This window comes from Ascaphus truei, chromosome 5, assembly GCF_040206685.1.
Source record: "Ascaphus truei isolate aAscTru1 chromosome 5, aAscTru1.hap1, whole genome shotgun sequence".
In the NCBI taxonomy this organism is placed as follows: domain Eukaryota; kingdom Metazoa; phylum Chordata; class Amphibia; order Anura; family Ascaphidae; genus Ascaphus; species Ascaphus truei.
Genome location: NC_134487.1, coordinates 289,241,202 through 289,257,928, shown reverse-complemented (window position 1 = coordinate 289,257,928; position 16,727 = coordinate 289,241,202). Strand labels below are relative to the sequence as shown.

Genomic DNA, 16,727 nt, shown 5'->3' with positions numbered 1-16,727 from the left:
CCCACTGGTCCATATATTTAAGGATCGTTTTATCCTTCTGGGGCATTAAACCATGGCAAAGGGATGAAATCGGGCCTTTTTGATATTTTTTTTGTTTTGCATAAATCTTCGAATCGTGTGCATCTAGGGAATTCCTCCTCGTAGAAACCCTGGCGGACAAAATGTCAGAATTGCATATATTTAAACACCTCCGTCAGAGGTAAACCGTATTTTCTCGTCAATTTCTCAAACGACATCAACTTTATCTTTTTCTGTCTCCAGGTTTCAAAACCCCGACCCTGGAAACCCGGCAAAAACCCTGGATTACCGAACAGGGGCGTAAGTCTAGATGGAGTTGACATAACCTTGTATTTCTTTTTTTGCCAACTGCCAGATTTTCAGAGTAAACCCGATTACCGCCGTCTCCCAAGTCCAGTCCCGGAGCTCGACCACAGCAAAGTAGGCGGGCCAACCGGGTATTTAAGTGGGCTCTCCAAATCCACCCAAGCGTAGGTCCCTCTCAGGGAGTGCCAGTAAACCATTTGTTTCAAATGAGAGGCTATATAATATTTTAGAATATTTTGAACTGCTAGACGCCCTCCTTTAGACTCCAGCATAATTGACCTGGCTATTCTCGGTTGTTTGTTTCCAAATAAATTGCATAATTCGTTTTTGGATTTCTTTTATATTTGTATGTGTGACAGATATTGGTAGTGTTTTGAAGTAGTATAGAAGTCTGGGCAGGATAGTCATCTTAAGCGCGGTTAAACGCCCTATCCAGGAGATATAGTGAGAATTCAAAGCTTTAGGTCTTTCTAATCTTAGAAAAGAGTTCGGGATTGTTATATTTATATAATGAGTTGTAGTCCCTAGTAAGGTATATCCCCAAATACTTCAGATGGGTCTTTTCCCACTTATAGTCAAAGTGTCAAAGCCTCTGTTTCTGCAACCTTTTATTATCTTTTCTGTGGTTGCATATTGATGCAGCCTCAGAACCACATCTCTGCTTCTTTTGGGATCATCAAATCTCGGACCCAAGGCTCCATGGGCTCTAGCCATTAAAAGATCACCGTCTTGTAGTTGGGGGTCAATGACAAAAAAAAGTCTCCTAAGATATTGCTGGAGGGCTTCCGCAGACACCGACTCAGGGATATAGCGAATGCGTAGGTTCTGCCTTCGCTCCCTGTTCTCCAGGTCGTCTATACCGTCTCTCATAGCTCTTATCTCTTCTTTGCGGCGTAGGACTTCGTCAGTATTCACCTGGTTTTGCAAGGCAATGTCCACCTTGTCTTGCAGCTCTGTAGTTCTTTTCGCCAGTAAAGAAACTTCTGCTTTAAATTCCTTTACAGCTCTATCCAGTGCTGACTGAAAGCCAGCTTGCATTTCCTTAAACATATTCTGGAGGTTCTGCTTTGTGATCACTGTATACCCCTCTGCCATACTATTCTGTCTGTCAGTGACCGCTCTCCCCTCCGGCTCTCTTCCTGTGATGGCTCTTTCTGCTGAGTTTTTCAGCACTGCCCTTCTCTCTGAGGTGTCCCCCTCAGTCCCTGCAACTCTTCTCTCTGCTCCCTTGTCGGAGCTCGATGCTGTGCGCTCACCTCGGCGCCATCTTTGATTTTCTTTTTGGACTCTGCTGTCGTTGGCTGCCTGCGGCTGTAATGGGACAAATCTGGGGTCCCTGGCTTCAAATCCCTCTTAGGGGGCATCCATGCCTGCTCCCCTGGCTGTTGCTGTAGCCCGTGGGCCGGAAAAAATGCTGATCAGGACAAAAATCTATATCTGGCGGCGGTGTGCACAGAGCTTCCCTAGCACACGTGCACCCGTGGCGTCATGCGCGCGCCCCGCTAATCTCCTATTTTAAAGCCATTCATGATGCACCACGTCTTGAATCCACCAGTGTGGTTGTGTGCTCTTTTTAGATATTTGCATTGTGCTATAACGTCCAGTAAAACACATTTAAAAAATGGTAGCACAGCCTACAACAGATCTAGACTTGTCCCCACCTTAAACAGTGGCTAAAACTGAATTACAATTTGGGACTGAAAGTGTCTCCAATTTTTGATCCCTCTTGTCTTCTACTGCATATTCCACATGTCATTCATGGACCTAATCTGAGGATGTACCACAGAGTGAATGCTTTTCCTGTAATAGGGGATTACACTGTGCAGATTCCCTGAGTTATAGGACTGTTTCTTTGCTGTAGGAACTGAAAGGGACAAGTTGAACAAGCATGTGATAAATATCCTCAATGAAACAATGTGCTTGTTCTACCGCCTGTTTCTTAGTATATGTTTTATTACAAACTAGCTGAGAGACCCGGCGTTGCCCGGGATGTAAATGCGTAATAGGTAGTATTATTTATAAATCGTGGAACAATAGGTGACTGTTTGTTGTAAAGGTTGGATAATAATATTGAAAAGAAAGATGGAAGAAAATGTAATACGATGTTGTATAAAAATGGTTTATTGTAACCACACCACAGTACAATGTATATTTTGGTGCCATAAGTGATGTAAAAATCTGAGTCGTGTGTCCTGCTAGGGTGTGAGGCGGCGGGTGGCGCGTGGGTTGTGAGTGCTGTCTGTGAGTGGGGGTCCTGCTAGGGTGTGAGGCGGCGGGTGGCGCGTGGGTTGTGAGTGCTGTCTGTGAGTGGGGGTCCTGCAAGGGTGTGAGGCGGCGGGTGGCGCGTGGGTTGTGAGTGCTGTCTGTGAGTGGGGGTCCTGCTAGGGTGTGAGGCGGCGGCTGGCCCGTGGGTTGTGAGTGCTGTCTGTGAGTGGGGGTCCTGCTAGGGTGTGAGGCGGTGGGTCAGTGATGTCGGGGGGTAGGGGCGGGAGGCAGCAGGTGTGTGTGGCGGCAGGTATGTGTCGAGTGTGGCGGGTGTCTGTTGAGTGCGTGCAGCGGCTGTGAGGCGGTGGGTGAAAGGCAGAGGCGGCCGGAGTAAGGGCGGGTGAAAGGCAGAGGCGGGGGTGGGGAGGCGGTAAGGCGGGCATGAAGGCGAAGGGCGGCGGGAAGGGGAGGAGGGGGTGGAGGAGGGGGGCAAGGGGTGGAGGAGGGGGGAAGGGTTAGAGGAGGGGGGGGGAAGGGTTAGAGGAGGGGGGGGGAAGGGTTAGAGGAGGGGGGGGGAAGGGTTAGAGGAGGGGGGGGGAAGGGTTAGAGGAGGGGGGGGAAGGGTTAGAGGAGGGGGGGGGGAAGGGTTAGAGGAGGGGGGGGGGAAGGGTTAGAGGAGGGGGGGGGGAAGGGTTAGAGGAGGGGGGGGGAAGGGTTAGAGGAGGGGGGGGGAAGGGTTAGAGGAGGGGGGGGAAGGGTTAGAGGAGGGGGGGGGGAAGGGTTAGAGGAGGGGGGGGGAAGGGTTAGAGGAGGGGGGGGGGAAGGGTTAGAGGAGGGGGGGGGAAGGGTTAGAGGAGGGGGGGGGAAGGGTTAGAGGAGGGGGGGAAGGGTTAGAGGAGGGGGGGAAGGGTTAGAGGAGGGGGGGGAGGGAAGGGGGGGAAGGGTTAGAGGAGGGGGGGAAGGGTTAGAGGAGGGGGGGGAAGGATTTGAGGAGGGGGTTGAAGTGTGGGAGGGGGTGGGAGGGGAAAGGGTAAAAAGAGGTGGAGGGGGGGGGGTGGAAAGGGGAGCGGAGGGGGGGGTGAAGGGGAGCGGGGGGGGGGAAGGGGAGCGGGGGGGAAGGGGAGCGGGGGGGGGGAAGGGGAGAAGTGGTGGGAAGGGGGAGAAGGGGGGAGGTGGTGGGAAGGGGGAGAAGGGGGGAGGTGGTGGGAAGGAGGAGGAGGGGGAAGGTGGTGGAAAGGGAGAGAAGGGGGGATGTGGTGGGAAGGGGGAGGAGGGGGGAGGTGGTGGGAAGGGGGAGGAGGGGGGAGGTGGTGGGAAGGGGGGGGGAGGTGGTGGGAAGGGGGGGAGGTGGTGGAAAGGGGGGGGAGGGGTGAGGTGGTGGGAAGGGGGAGGAGGTGGGAAGGAGGAGGCGGAGGGAAGGCGGGGGGTGGGAGGCGGTGGGAAGGCGGGGGGTGGGAGGCGGTGGGGAGGCGGGGGGTGGGAGGCGGTGGGAAGGGGGGTGGGAGGCGGTGGGAAGGGGGGTGGGAGGCGGTGGGAAGGGGGGGGAGGCGGTGGGAAGGGGGGGGTGGGAGGCGGTGGGAAGGGGGGGGTGGGAGGCGGTGGGAAGGGGGGGTGGGAGGCGGTGTGAAGGGGGGGAGGCGGTGTGAAGGGGGGGAGGCGGTGGGAAGGGGGGGGAGGCGGTGGGAAGGGGGGGGAGGCGGTGGGAAGGGGGGGAGGCGGTGGGAAGGGGGGGGGAGGCGGTGGGAAGGGGGAGGGGAGGCGGTGGGAAGGGGGGGAGGCGGTGGGAAGGGGGGGGGGAGGCGGTGGGATGGGGGGGGGAGGCGGTGGGAAGGGGGGGGGGGCGGTGGGAAGGGGGGGTGGAGGGGAGGTGAAGGGGGGGGGGGTGGAGGGGAGGTGGAGGGGGGGTGGAGGGGAGGTGAAGGTGGGGGAGTGGAAGGGAGGTGAAGGGGGGGTGGAAGGGAGGGGAGGTGGAGGGGGGGGAGGTAAATGGGGAGGTGAAGGGGGGTGGAAGGGAGAAGTGGAGTGAGGGGAGGTGAAAGGGGGTGAGGGGAGGTGATGGGGGGTGAGGGGAGGTGATGGGGGGGTGAGGGGTGGTGAAGGCCGCTCACTCACCCGTCCGGCAGGTCCCACGTGGATCTGAGGCGGGAGGCAGCGTGTTGTGGCCGCTCTCCCACTGTGTCCCGGGCGCTCGCTCGCTCCCCCGCTGACTGTAGCGGCGCCGGGGGGGGGGGGGTATCGGGGAGACACTGACACTGGAGGGGAGGGGGGGTGGAGGGGAGGTGAAGGGGAGGTGAAGGCCGCTCACTCACCCATCCGGCAGGTCCCACGTGGATCTGAGGCGGGAGGCAGCGTGTTGTGGCCGCTCCCCCGCTGTGTCCCGGGCGCCGCCATCTTGGGCACTCGGCGCCGCGAGGCAGCCTGCCTGGCCACTGGCTGTTCCCCCGCCGGGGAGGGGGTGAGTTGTAGCGCCGGTGAGGGGGGGGCATGTATATGTGTGGGGGGGAGAGGTGGGAGATATAGAGGGGGGGTCTCGCACGGCCGCTGACACTGGGTGGGGGGGGGGGGGCGCTGAAGGGGTAATAATAGTGTGTGTGTCCCGCTGACTGTAGCAGCGCCGGGGGAGGGGGGGGCGCTAAAGGGGTAATAATAGTGTGTGTGTCCCCCGCTGAATGTAGCTGCGCCGGGGGAGGGGGGGTCGGGGTGAAAACGCGGGAGACACGGGGAGAGGAGGAGGTGCGCGCGGGTGCTGCTAACTGTGAGCCCCGCTAATGTAGGTAACAGTGTGTGTGTGTGTGTGTGTCTGTCATTGTGTGTGTGTGTGTGTGTCCCTGTGTGTGTGTGTGTGTGTGTCCCTGTGTGTGTGTGTCCCTGTGTGTGTGTGTCCCTGTGTGTCCTTTGGCCCGTCACTCCGCCTCAGGCCAATGAGAGGTGTGCGGGGGCGGGCCAAGGGACCAATCAGATTTCCCCTAGGGACACCGGACATCCAGCAGGCATGCATGCATGCAGGCAGGCAAACATACAGTGCTTTCACTAATATAGTATAAGATGTTAATGTATCTTAAAATGAAGGACATCGCACTTCGTTGCCATTGACTGTTGAATGGGTGATATGAGTAAATGTTACCCAGGGTCCCTAACCGTTTAATGAAATTCTTCTCTACTGTTCACTTCAGACTCTTTCCTCCCGTCCCCACCCCCCCTCCCAGCTTCTCTTTCTCAGTGTGCTCTGAATGAGTGTGAGATTTGTTATTTAGCTCATATGCTGACTCAGTGAGGCATGTAAGAGAATATGCTTACATGGAAGAAAAAAGGCTGCTCTCTAACACCAGGCTAAAAATAAGTGGGCCTGGGAAGTAGAATTCAAATCCGAAGTCTCACCCAGGGCCCTGTTCCCAGTACTCTCTAGGCACCTCGGCTGGTGTTATATGTTATGGGTTACAATGTAAATTGAAAGCACAAATAGAAGTAAAAGGAATGGTAATATACAACATTGTGGAGATACCAATACTTTTTATTTCAAAGAGTTACTGCACACCATTATTTTGGATAAAGGTTATTTGCTGTCTGGTTATCTGCGTGGATCACCTATTGTCCACTGTTTTCATTTAGGTCAAGGCTCTTATTTCTTATTATTTATTTATTTATTAAGAAGAGTAGGTAAAGGGTTTAGTTTTTATTCTACCTTCTGAATTTGATAAGTCATTGTATAAAAGTGAATTATTTGTTAAGGGTTTGGAAAGAGTCCTACGGCCAAAAATTGTGTAATTAACTCTCTAATCATTCTTCTGCAGATATTAAGAGTCTTGTCTTCTGTTTTTAATCTGTCTCATAGCAAGACAAGAACTCTGTTTCATTCCTCAAGGTATTAACAACTACAGGCATACCCCGCATTAACGTACGCAATGGGTCCAGAGCATGTATGTAAAGCGAAAATGTACTTGAAGTGAAGCACTACCTTTTCCCCCACTTATCGATGCATGTACTGTACTGCAATTGTCATATACAGGCATACCCCACATTAACGTACGCAATGGGACCGGAGCATGTATGTAAAGCGAAAATGTACTTAAAGTGAAACACTACCTTTTCCCTCTTATCGATGCATGTACTGTACTGCAATCGTTATATACGTGCATAACTGATGTAAGTAACGCATTTGTAACAGGCTCTATAGTCTCCCTGCTTGCGCACAGCTTCGGTACAGGTAGGGAGCCGGTATTGCTGTTCAGGACGTGATGACAGGCGCATGCGTGAGCTGCCGTTTGCCTATTGGGCGATATGTACTTACTCGCGAGTGTACTTAAAGTGAGTGTACTTAAAGCGGGGTATGCCTGTACGTCCATAACTGATGTAAATAACACATTTGTAACAGGCTCTATAGACTCCCCGCTTGCGCACAGCTTCGGTACAGGTAGGGAGCCGGTATTGCTGTTCAGGACGTGCTGACAGGTGCATGCGTGAGCTGCCGTGTGCCTATTGGGCGATTTGTCCTTACTTGCAAGTGTACTTAAAGTGAGTGTCCTTAAACCGGGGTATGCCTGTATTTGAAAGGGGACACGGCCTATGAAATATTCAAGCCACCATTCCTGGTCCTGTATTACTAGTAAAGGGATTAATTTAAAGCAAAAAATTGTACCTGGAGTCAATACATCGGCAGCATACTTGCAGATTTTCACATTTAAAGGGGCAATCCCTCGTGGAACCAAAGTGAACTTGTGGCTATGACATGCTTACGAGGGTCACATCTGGGTGATGTTTTTTTTTCTTCTTTTTTTGTTTATCCAAAGCTGATACCTATACGTATTTTTAAATGGGTTCGTTTGTAAACATGGTGAGCTGAGACTTGGGAGGAGTTTGATTTTCCTTTGTCTGATATTCATGTGTTTTGCAACATGTGTTTGTACAGCCTGAGCCCTCTCTCCATTCTTTCCCTTATCTTTATTAACACGCTTATAAGGACAAGGTGGGCAAAGGCAATGAAGGGGGCTCAACTCCAGTCCTCAAGCCCTCTCCCCTCCCTGCCCTCCCCTGCCCAAACCAATTAAACTGATCAGATTAACAGAAGGTGATTTTCTGGCTGTATACTGTATGTGATGTTACTTTAAACTGCTACTTGGTTGGTTTTTTCATGCATGTTTTGTTTATGGTTATGGTACAGTAAGAATGGTTATTTTATTTTATTTTTTTAATTGACTATGCAAGGCAAAATGTCTTGACAACCTTAAAATGTATAAATTGTGTAGAGGTTTGTAGCTGATTTTTGTAATGTTTTGCTATTTTCTTCTCTTACAGATCTTTTGCACCGTACGGATTTTAATTTCTCACCGCTAAATTATTACAAGCCTGGAATTATTACTTTTTCCCTTGGTTTTTTTCCCCCTGCGGTTTTGGGATCCCATAAAGATGTCCCGCAGCCCCGATGTGAAGGAAGACCCCGTGGAGTGCCCCCTTTGCATGGAACCTTTGGAGATCGATGATATAAACTTCTTTCCCTGCACGTGCGGATATCAGATTTGCCGCTTTTGCTGGCACCGTATACGCACAGATGAGAATGGACTCTGTCCCGCTTGCAGAAAGGTCAGGCTTGTGGCAACCCAATCGCATACCCACCGTTCTTTTTAACTGCTGTTTACGCAGCGCCTCATATCCCTGACTTATTTCTAGGCCCTTGCAACTATTATTTGTGCTAATGATAACCTCGTGTGATAACATTGTGTGCTAATTTGTTTGCAAATTCCCAAAAGCAGCACTCCCCCTCCTCGCCCCCGCCCCTTTATTTTTTTTTTTTAATTACCTGAAGTGTGGGGTTTCCCCGTTGCTGATCTGCTGTCCACCGACATCTGGGGTCACCGTGCTTCCCAAGATATTTGTAGTTTTTGATGCCGTTTTCTGACCCGACACAAATTCTTGGCATATGCCCACGGGTCGCTAACGTGAGCGACCCCAGGGGCTGCTTTGGTTTCCACCGTGCAAGTGTTCTTACCCATTGGTTAAAACTATACATACTTCAGGAATGGGCGACTGCTTCTTTAACGGTATTACTGCCAGGATGCATTGCTCGGCCATCTGGTATCAAAATGGTTAAGATCTGCAATACCAGAGAAGGAGTGAGGCAGGTGGTACTGCAGCAAATACATTATAATGTAGTATTACTAGTGTTTGAAAGAGGCTTGGAAATGGCTTTTCTTCTGAGGCTACACCATGTGGGAACTAATCAATAATACATATTACTACAAAATAGCAAGAACACCACCATTGCTCTAACCAATATGGCATTGTTCTAACCAATATGGCATTGTTCTAACCAATATGGCATTGTTCTAACCAATATGGCATTGTTCTAACCAATATGGCATTGGTGCGTACCTGGAAAAAGCGGCTGGCCAAACTTGCTACAAAAGACGGGCTCCAGCACAGGAATCGGATGTAGTTTTGAGTAGTTAATTACTTCATAATATAAAATTGAGCTAGACTTTCGACCCTGGTGTCTTCATCAGGACAATACACAACACAAAATTTAAAAGTAATAAATACACACACACACACACACACACACACACACACACACACACACACACACACAGCTGTATTTTAGTCTTACAATGTATTTCATGTGAATTCTAAAAAAGCACATCAGATCATACCTTGCTGCAGCTATGTGTGGGGAAAGAACACAACAAAGCGGGAGGGGTACTGCAACTTGAAAGCGAACAATTATCCACAGAGATGTGCATAAGGTGGGTGCTGAGCTAAAAGGAAAAGCTTGCAGCAGAACAAGAGTAAACGTGGAGCTTTAACCCAAGAGTTCTGTGAGCACATGTCACTATTAACTCGTGTGTGTGTGTGTGTGTGTGTGTGTGTGTGTGTGTGTGTGTGTGTGTGTGTGTGTGTCACTTAAATCAAACTGACACAACACAATACACACTGTGATAAGATTATCTAGGCAGCATAGTTACAAACACTACTAGCCTGCTGAGTAGATGCCTAGCAGAATGTACTTGCCAGCAGAGACTGCCACAAGAGACGACTGCTGACTCCCATTTGAATCTTGCTTGCTGGCTGCTCTGTTTCACTTGTTAAGACCGTTTACTGCCACTCATGTGGTACAGGACACTGCTTACACTCACAGCCCCCTGTGTGGGAGGAAGAGGTCTGGCTACCAAAGCTCTGCACGGATTGGTTGATCCCTGGGTGATGTCAAGGCATTTTACACTAAGGCTTCTTGGACTTGTAGTTCATCTCTGTAACGGGCTGGGGGTGCATTTTTAGGTTCCTGGGATTTTTCGTGTGTGTGTATACACATACGTGTGTGCATGTGTAGACATATGCACATATACATAGCCATGTGGGCGTGTGTATACATATATACAGAACAGAAAATGATAAAGCTGCACACCCATAGATAAAGAAAACTACTTGCAACAACCGGTGCTGCTGGTTCAGGGACAACTGCCAATAAATAGATCCTAAGATAGTGAAGAATTGATGGTCCAGGGCACAATGCGGATTTTCAAAAGATTTAATAAATCAAATAGCACCAAATACGAAGTTTCGTCCTTCACAGAGGACTTTCTCAATTGACTGGCATATATACACACATACAGGGTTGGAAAATGTATGTATGTATGTTTTAAGTTATGGTGGGGGGAAAAGTTAACAAGAAACCTCCACCGTATTGCAAATAAAAAGATCACTTGTGAGCACATTCACATGCCTTAGGCTTAGTCCATGGTGACTCAGCCCGTGCGGAGGCGCGCTGAGGCTGAGGGAAAGCGGGTGCTTTCCCTGGCCTTGGTTAGCGCGCCGTCCGGGGGCGGGCCAGTGACGTCACGGAGCTGCGTTCACGTGACCGGCCCTGCGCTCCGTGAGTGCTTGAATCTAAAATTTACTTAAGACCCACGCTTCTGCACGCTTGCTGAAGCGTGCGCGCGAGCCCCTGCTAAAGCCGCTCTCATAGCGGCTGCAGGGGCTCACTGGTAAGCGTGAGCGCGCCTCAGCACGGGTCAGCGCCTAAGCGTTGACCATGCCCGAGGCCTTAGACAGATCTGCAACCCTGCCTTTCACCATTAGCACCCAACATACAGTGCTTCCACTGCAGTGGTGCAAGGAAAGTAAGCACAAACCTTAAAAATACATTATTAAAAAACAAAACAAATAAATATCACCAAGAGGAGATGCAGCTGGTGTGAGTGATTTCGCAATCGCTCAAAGTAACGGCTGGGGGAGGACACAGAGCACAATAACTTCCTCTCCGAGGTGGAAAAATCACATGGAATCTCAAATCGATAAAGGCAGCATATGTAAAGAAAAAAGAAAAAATATAGTGCAACACAATTTAATATAAAACACTCGAGCAAGGAGGCTCCAATACACTCACATGCTCCAGCAAAAAATAAAGCAGTTTAACCACTCTGGGTTCAGACGCAGTAGGTAGGCTCCAGTCAGCCGCATATGCGGAAGAAGAGGACGTGCAGCAGCTGACTGGAGCCTACCTACTGCGTCTGAACCCAGAGTGGTTAAACTGCTTTATTTTTTCCTGGAGCATGTGAGTGTATTGGAGCCTCCTTGCTCGAGTGTTTTGTATTAATTAAATTGTGTTGCACTATATTTTTTCTTTACATATGCTGCCTTTATCGATTTGAGATTCCATGTGATTTTTCCACCTTGGATAGGAAGTTATTGCGCTCTGTGTCCTCCCCCTTCAACTGCAGCAAGGGATTCTGGGAAATGACGTGCAAATGAGCACACCGTGTCACCTTTTGTCTGAAAAACCATTGTTACATGGAGCCCATATAAGCTAATGCTCGCTGTTAACAGCTTTAAAAACACAGCATGGGAATCAGATGCAAAGCCAGAGAAAACATTCACAGACATGTTTCAACCTTAATGGGTATCATCAGTGTGAAGTTGGTTGTACTGCTGGCTTTGCAATTTTCAAGACTGTAGGGTTTACCATCCAACTTATATATAGAAAATTACAAGCTGATTAAACTTGTGTACTATTGTGTCTGTACTTACTTGGTGTAGCAAAAGACAGGCACTGTCATGTTTTGCCGTAATATGCATTGGTCGTAGGAGGGGATTGTCCGCAAAACCGCAAAGTGAACTAATTTTAGTGACTTGTTTTTTAAGGGCTCTCATCTAGGTACCCTGTTTACCCAAGTTAGACACACCTGTCTTTTATTTTTTTTAAGTTCGGCTTGGATGGGGTTTGTCTTCTTGCTGTCTCCCTTTTTGTGTGTTCTGCAAGTACAGGAGGACCCCACTAATACGGCGGGTTCTGTTCTGAGGACCCGCCGGAAAGTGGAACTGGCGGTTTTCGTTAGGTGCGCATGTGCAGACCGGTAATGCACCGTTCTGCGCATGCGCGACAGAAGGAAACCCCTTTATCCAGTGCATGCGCGACCCCTGGACGTTCCGTTCTGCGCCTGCGCGGACAGCCCCCTTCTCGGCACCGCCGTATCGGCGGATCGCCGAAAAGCAGAGCCCTGCTGTACTTGTACAGTCTCTTCCTATCATCTTTATTGGCTCTCTGAGAAGAACAGAGCAGATTAAGGGGGGGGGGGGGGGGAACATTTGATTGAGAAACATTTCCTCATTCAGAGGCCCCTTTAAAAATGCAGCAGGCCGACTATGGGTTTGCAGCTTTAGGCCGTGATTATACCCAAAAGCGCACGCAGCGTCGTGTGTAACATCGGCGCGCGGCGCCAAAACAAGTAGCTTCTATCCAGTGAAAGTGCTCATACCGCAAGCGACCGTCGCGGCGCACCATACTGCAAAGCGGACGGCTGGGGAAGAGACTGAGAATTTGGGGGGGTTTTCTTGCGACAACAGTGTCACATGAGTGATTCAGCCAATGAGGGTGAACTGCTCACAGCCAAGCCTCCCCTGCCCTGTCTCCCTGGTATAATCAAGATGCTGCTCGGCGGCAACGCTGGGTAACGTCACAGAATAACGCTGCCGCCCTGCAACACTTGGTATAATCAAAGCCTTAAGTGGAACAAATGTATTTTCATAATGCTTATTGGAGATTTTGCAAAGACATTACATATGAAGAAAAGGTTTGGGAGGCCTCTAAAGCTCTGTATATATTATTTAATCTACGTCTTTCTTGTCCTATTAATTTTTCATAACCTGGTCATCATCTTTCATAAGGTGGTCACATTTTGGTAAGACCAGGATTTTTTGGATTTATGAATGAATCATTTTGCAGTACATTGTCAGAGAGTGTAAGTAAGTAATCTTAATTCACTTCAACCTTCCAGCATTATAAATGACTTCACTAAGGAGGACTGGCTGCCTCCTGACTTTTGAACAGTAAATGCAGCTATGTAATTTGTTTTATTTTACATTTCATTTAGAATAGCTGCTGCAGTGTGCATATGCACAATCTGTGTAAAATGACAAAATCTGCCTTTAAGCTTCCACATCTACCGCAGCAGTCATACTGACTGATTTATTTCTCTTAAAACAGCCTGACATTGTGTTTTCTGCCACAGCCATATCCAGAAGACCCAGCAGTATACAAACCCCTGTCCCAAGAAGAGCTGCAAAGGATAAAAAACGAAAAGAAGCAGAAACAGAACGAGCGGAAACAGAAAATATCCGAAAACCGCAAACATCTGGCCAGCGTGCGCGTTGTGCAGAAAAACCTAGTCTTTGTCGTGGGGCTTTCACAGCGTCTCGCAGACCCAGAGGTAGACCCAAATACTGCTTAGACATTCACTTGTAAGAGTATGACATGTGTTAGTGTCCATTGGATTGACATTCACACCTTCAGACAGAGGGACCAGCATAGCGTTTGCAATGATCTGCATACACACTTGGGCAGCAAATAGTTTGAAACACCTTTTCTATCTATATATTTATTTACCTGGCCATTCCAGTGGCAAAGGGTTAGAAAAAAAAAGTTGTAGGTTTGATTTCTTCTTTGCCATTCATAGTAGTAATCCATTTTTTTAATATAGCCCTTCATTGTATGGTGCTTTGTACATAGAATTTTTCAAACAGAGAACTTTCCCTCAAATTTTCGGTGCTAGAAAAGGTGATATAGCCAGTGTCACCAGGGATTTAAACTAGGCGTACCTCCTGTAAGGTTAGTGACTTAAGTTCCCAGCAGAAAAGGAGACTGCGCTCGTCTGTTCTCTCCTGGATATCTCTGTTTATCCACCTCTCCCCCGCAGCTCCCAAATCCTCCGGCGATCACCCGGGACAACAGTCAGAAATACAATAAAGTTGGAGCGCAGAGAGAAAAGGGTGGTGTTAGACAAAATCACTTTAATGGGTAAAATAACATTTAAAACTTACAATTAGTAAAGCTGCATCGCCCATGGGGTTCCCAAGCCTGTCCTCACTAACACTGCCTCCCTCGGCAGTGTCCTACTGCGAGTCGCTGCCCTGCTACAACCCGGAAGTAGAAGTCCAATACAGGGCTCTCTCACGAGATCACTACTCAGGAAGTGCTGGCTCTGGCTGGATAATAGAAACTAACCCCCAATAGGCTATAGGTACCACTCTCCAAGACCGAGTGTGTACCCTATATTCAATTCAACCCCTCAACGCGTTTCGCGCGATCTTGCGCTTCGTCAGGAGGTAGTATACATCTCGGGGCTGCCTTATGTAGGCCACCACTCCCCTAATCATGCTAAATCTCATACACTTGTGCATACTTGTTACAATGAATAATTAATGATCCTGTGATTAGACAAATACTCTCAACATGACATACATAACAACAAATCACTATTATCTTATACATTCAATTTAAAACTTTTTCCCCTAAAATTTACTTTCAAATTACTGTAAATGTTCCTTAAAATACTCCCTAACTTGTACATAGATCCTTAGATCATTCACCTGCTAGTCAGCAGCTTTACTAATTGTAAGTTTTAAATGTTATTTTACCCATTAAAGTGATTTTGTCTAACACCACCCTTTTCTCTCTGCGCTCCAACTTTATTGTATTTCTGAAGGTTAGTGACTTAACCACTCGTCCTCCCCTAGTGCTATTTGGGCCAATATTTCAAAAGCTGTAAAGCGTAATTTAAACCAGGGGTGCGCTAGCGTTTCAGTCTGCTCTCCCCTTACCTGTTCTTTGACTTCTTCAAGGCATCATTTGCTGCCATGGCGACGAGTTGGCAGAAGCTGGCAGCGACCAAGTAAGGGAACTTACAGAGGCCTCACGCGTGCTCCCCCGGCATTTCATTTAAATGCTTTGGGGAAGAGTGCGGGGCCTCTGTGAACATCGTGCCCCCCCAGTTTGCGCACCCCTGCTTTAAACTATGAAAGTTGTAAAGAAAGGCAGTTTAAATTCCATGTAATGACTCTTCTTCTGTCTCCTGCTAACTGGGTTTGATGTTTTGGCTAAATTGCATAACATGCTTGTGACCCTAATTTTTTATTTATAAGGCTGTAACATTTTTCATAGCCCTGTACAACCAGGGATTAATGGCAGAAGTAACATCGCATGTCACCACATTTGTATGAAGATCCCCCCACTCCGGGAAACGTGCAATTAAGAGTTGTATGGTTTTATAATTAAGACGTTCTCCACTGCTACATTCACTTTGCATTTTGGTTAATTATAATGTATTGTTCCCCAGGTTTTAAAACGACCAGAATATTTTGGGAGGTTTGGGAAAATACACAAAGTTGTCATCAACAACAGCACATCCTATGCAGGATCACAGGTGAGTGTTCAGGTTTGTGTAGATGTTCTGTAGATACTGCATAGCCGCTCTGCAGAGACTCAAACCCTAAGTGGTGAAGAGGTGGCGAATTTGGGCTTCATTGTTGAGCAGAGATCTTTCATATCTTAATGTTAATAAAAAATGTATGAAGTCAGGCATTCCTTGGCCCAAAATGGATTAGCCCTCAAATGTACCACAATTGCATACAGTGAGGTATTGTGAAAATTACGAAAACGTCAAATGTTTGTACAGTAGGATGCTCCATATTTATTGATCCCTTTTTTCAGTTGGTCATTAAAGCAGCAGTTCAAGCAATATCCTACGTGGTTTTTTTGTTTTTTTTAATAAATAATTTCTGTACTATGAGAAAATACTTGTAGCATATAAAAAAATGTTTAAAAAAAAATGTTTTAATGACATTTTTAATGTTTCTAATGTAGGAAGCATTTCCAATGTGACAGCCCCTTCCCCTTCTGATAGGCTTTGGCTCTTGAGCCCCGCCCTCTCTCTAGCAGTGAACCAATTGTATCTAGTAATTCCCAATCATATTCCAGGACTACATTGCCCAGAATGCTGTGCAAGAACTGAATTAAATAACCCGGAGGAAGCGATTGATTACAGGAGAACGGATCGATCTGCAACTTAGCTAATCACTTGTCAGTGTGCAGATTGTATTGATGCGCATATTGAATGGGAAAAAAATATATATATATTTTTTTTTTTTTTTTAAAGGAATCTTGAACTGCAGCTTTAACAGTAATTGTCATTGTCTGGTTTTTGCAGAGTTTTTTGCTGAGCGTTGGTGAATGGCCATCTTGCACGTATTTTTGTGTTTTTATAATCATGCCTTATTTGCAGGGTCCAAGTGCTAGTGCATATGTAACATATATCCGGTCAGAAGATGCACTTCGAGCTATACAATGTGTCAACAATGTTGTTGTAGACGGGCGAACACTTAAGGTATGATAAATATCTATTTCATATGATGCACAAATCATTGTAACATCAACACAGGCTGCCAGCTTACAGTACTGCAGAGCTGCACATGCAAACAACGGAGCAGGGTCTCATTTGTGCTGCAGAAATTGTTTGTCTCAGACTAAATACATTTCACACATGTTGGGAAGTTTGACCCTTTTTCTACCACCTGTACATATCTGGGAGTGAAGGGAACACACACACACACACGTCACTATAAGTAATATTACCAAGAGCTAGGGTCCTGACCATTAATGTCCGGGTTGGAGGGTAAAATAGAATTGAAAAGTGTTACCAGTCTAGTCTTAAAAAAAAATGCAGTCTTAACACTTAGTGATAAATGATACGTTTTGAAATCCGCACCACTGCGTGCTGTTTTAAGAAAAATAGCTTATTGTGTGTCACATTTGCGATGTACTTGCGGTGTCTTTCTTTTCTATTATGATGCACTGACCTTTTCACACGGCTGTTCTTGTGAACTAGAGAGGCCGCATTCCTACTTATGTCCTACCAACAAAACGGGCTACCTGA

The 16,727-nt window shown here is 47.8% G+C and overlaps 1 protein-coding gene across 10 annotated transcripts in view; it reads left to right on the top strand.

Annotated features, from left to right (window-relative positions):
* The window catches only part of CNOT4 (CCR4-NOT transcription complex subunit 4), an 88,336-nt gene that overhangs the window by 35,723 nt on the left and 35,886 nt on the right, over positions 1-16,727 (top strand). For all 10 annotated transcript variants that reach the window (XM_075602570.1, XM_075602569.1, XM_075602573.1 and 7 more), the window contains exons 2-5: positions 7,822-8,106; positions 13,029-13,226; positions 15,132-15,218; positions 16,077-16,178. In XM_075602570.1, the coding sequence (XP_075458685.1) occupies positions 7,933-8,106; positions 13,029-13,226; positions 15,132-15,218; positions 16,077-16,178 (561 nt within the window). In that variant the 5' untranslated portion in view covers positions 7,822-7,932. The remainder of the gene's footprint in view (positions 1-7,821; positions 8,107-13,028; positions 13,227-15,131; positions 15,219-16,076; positions 16,179-16,727) is intronic.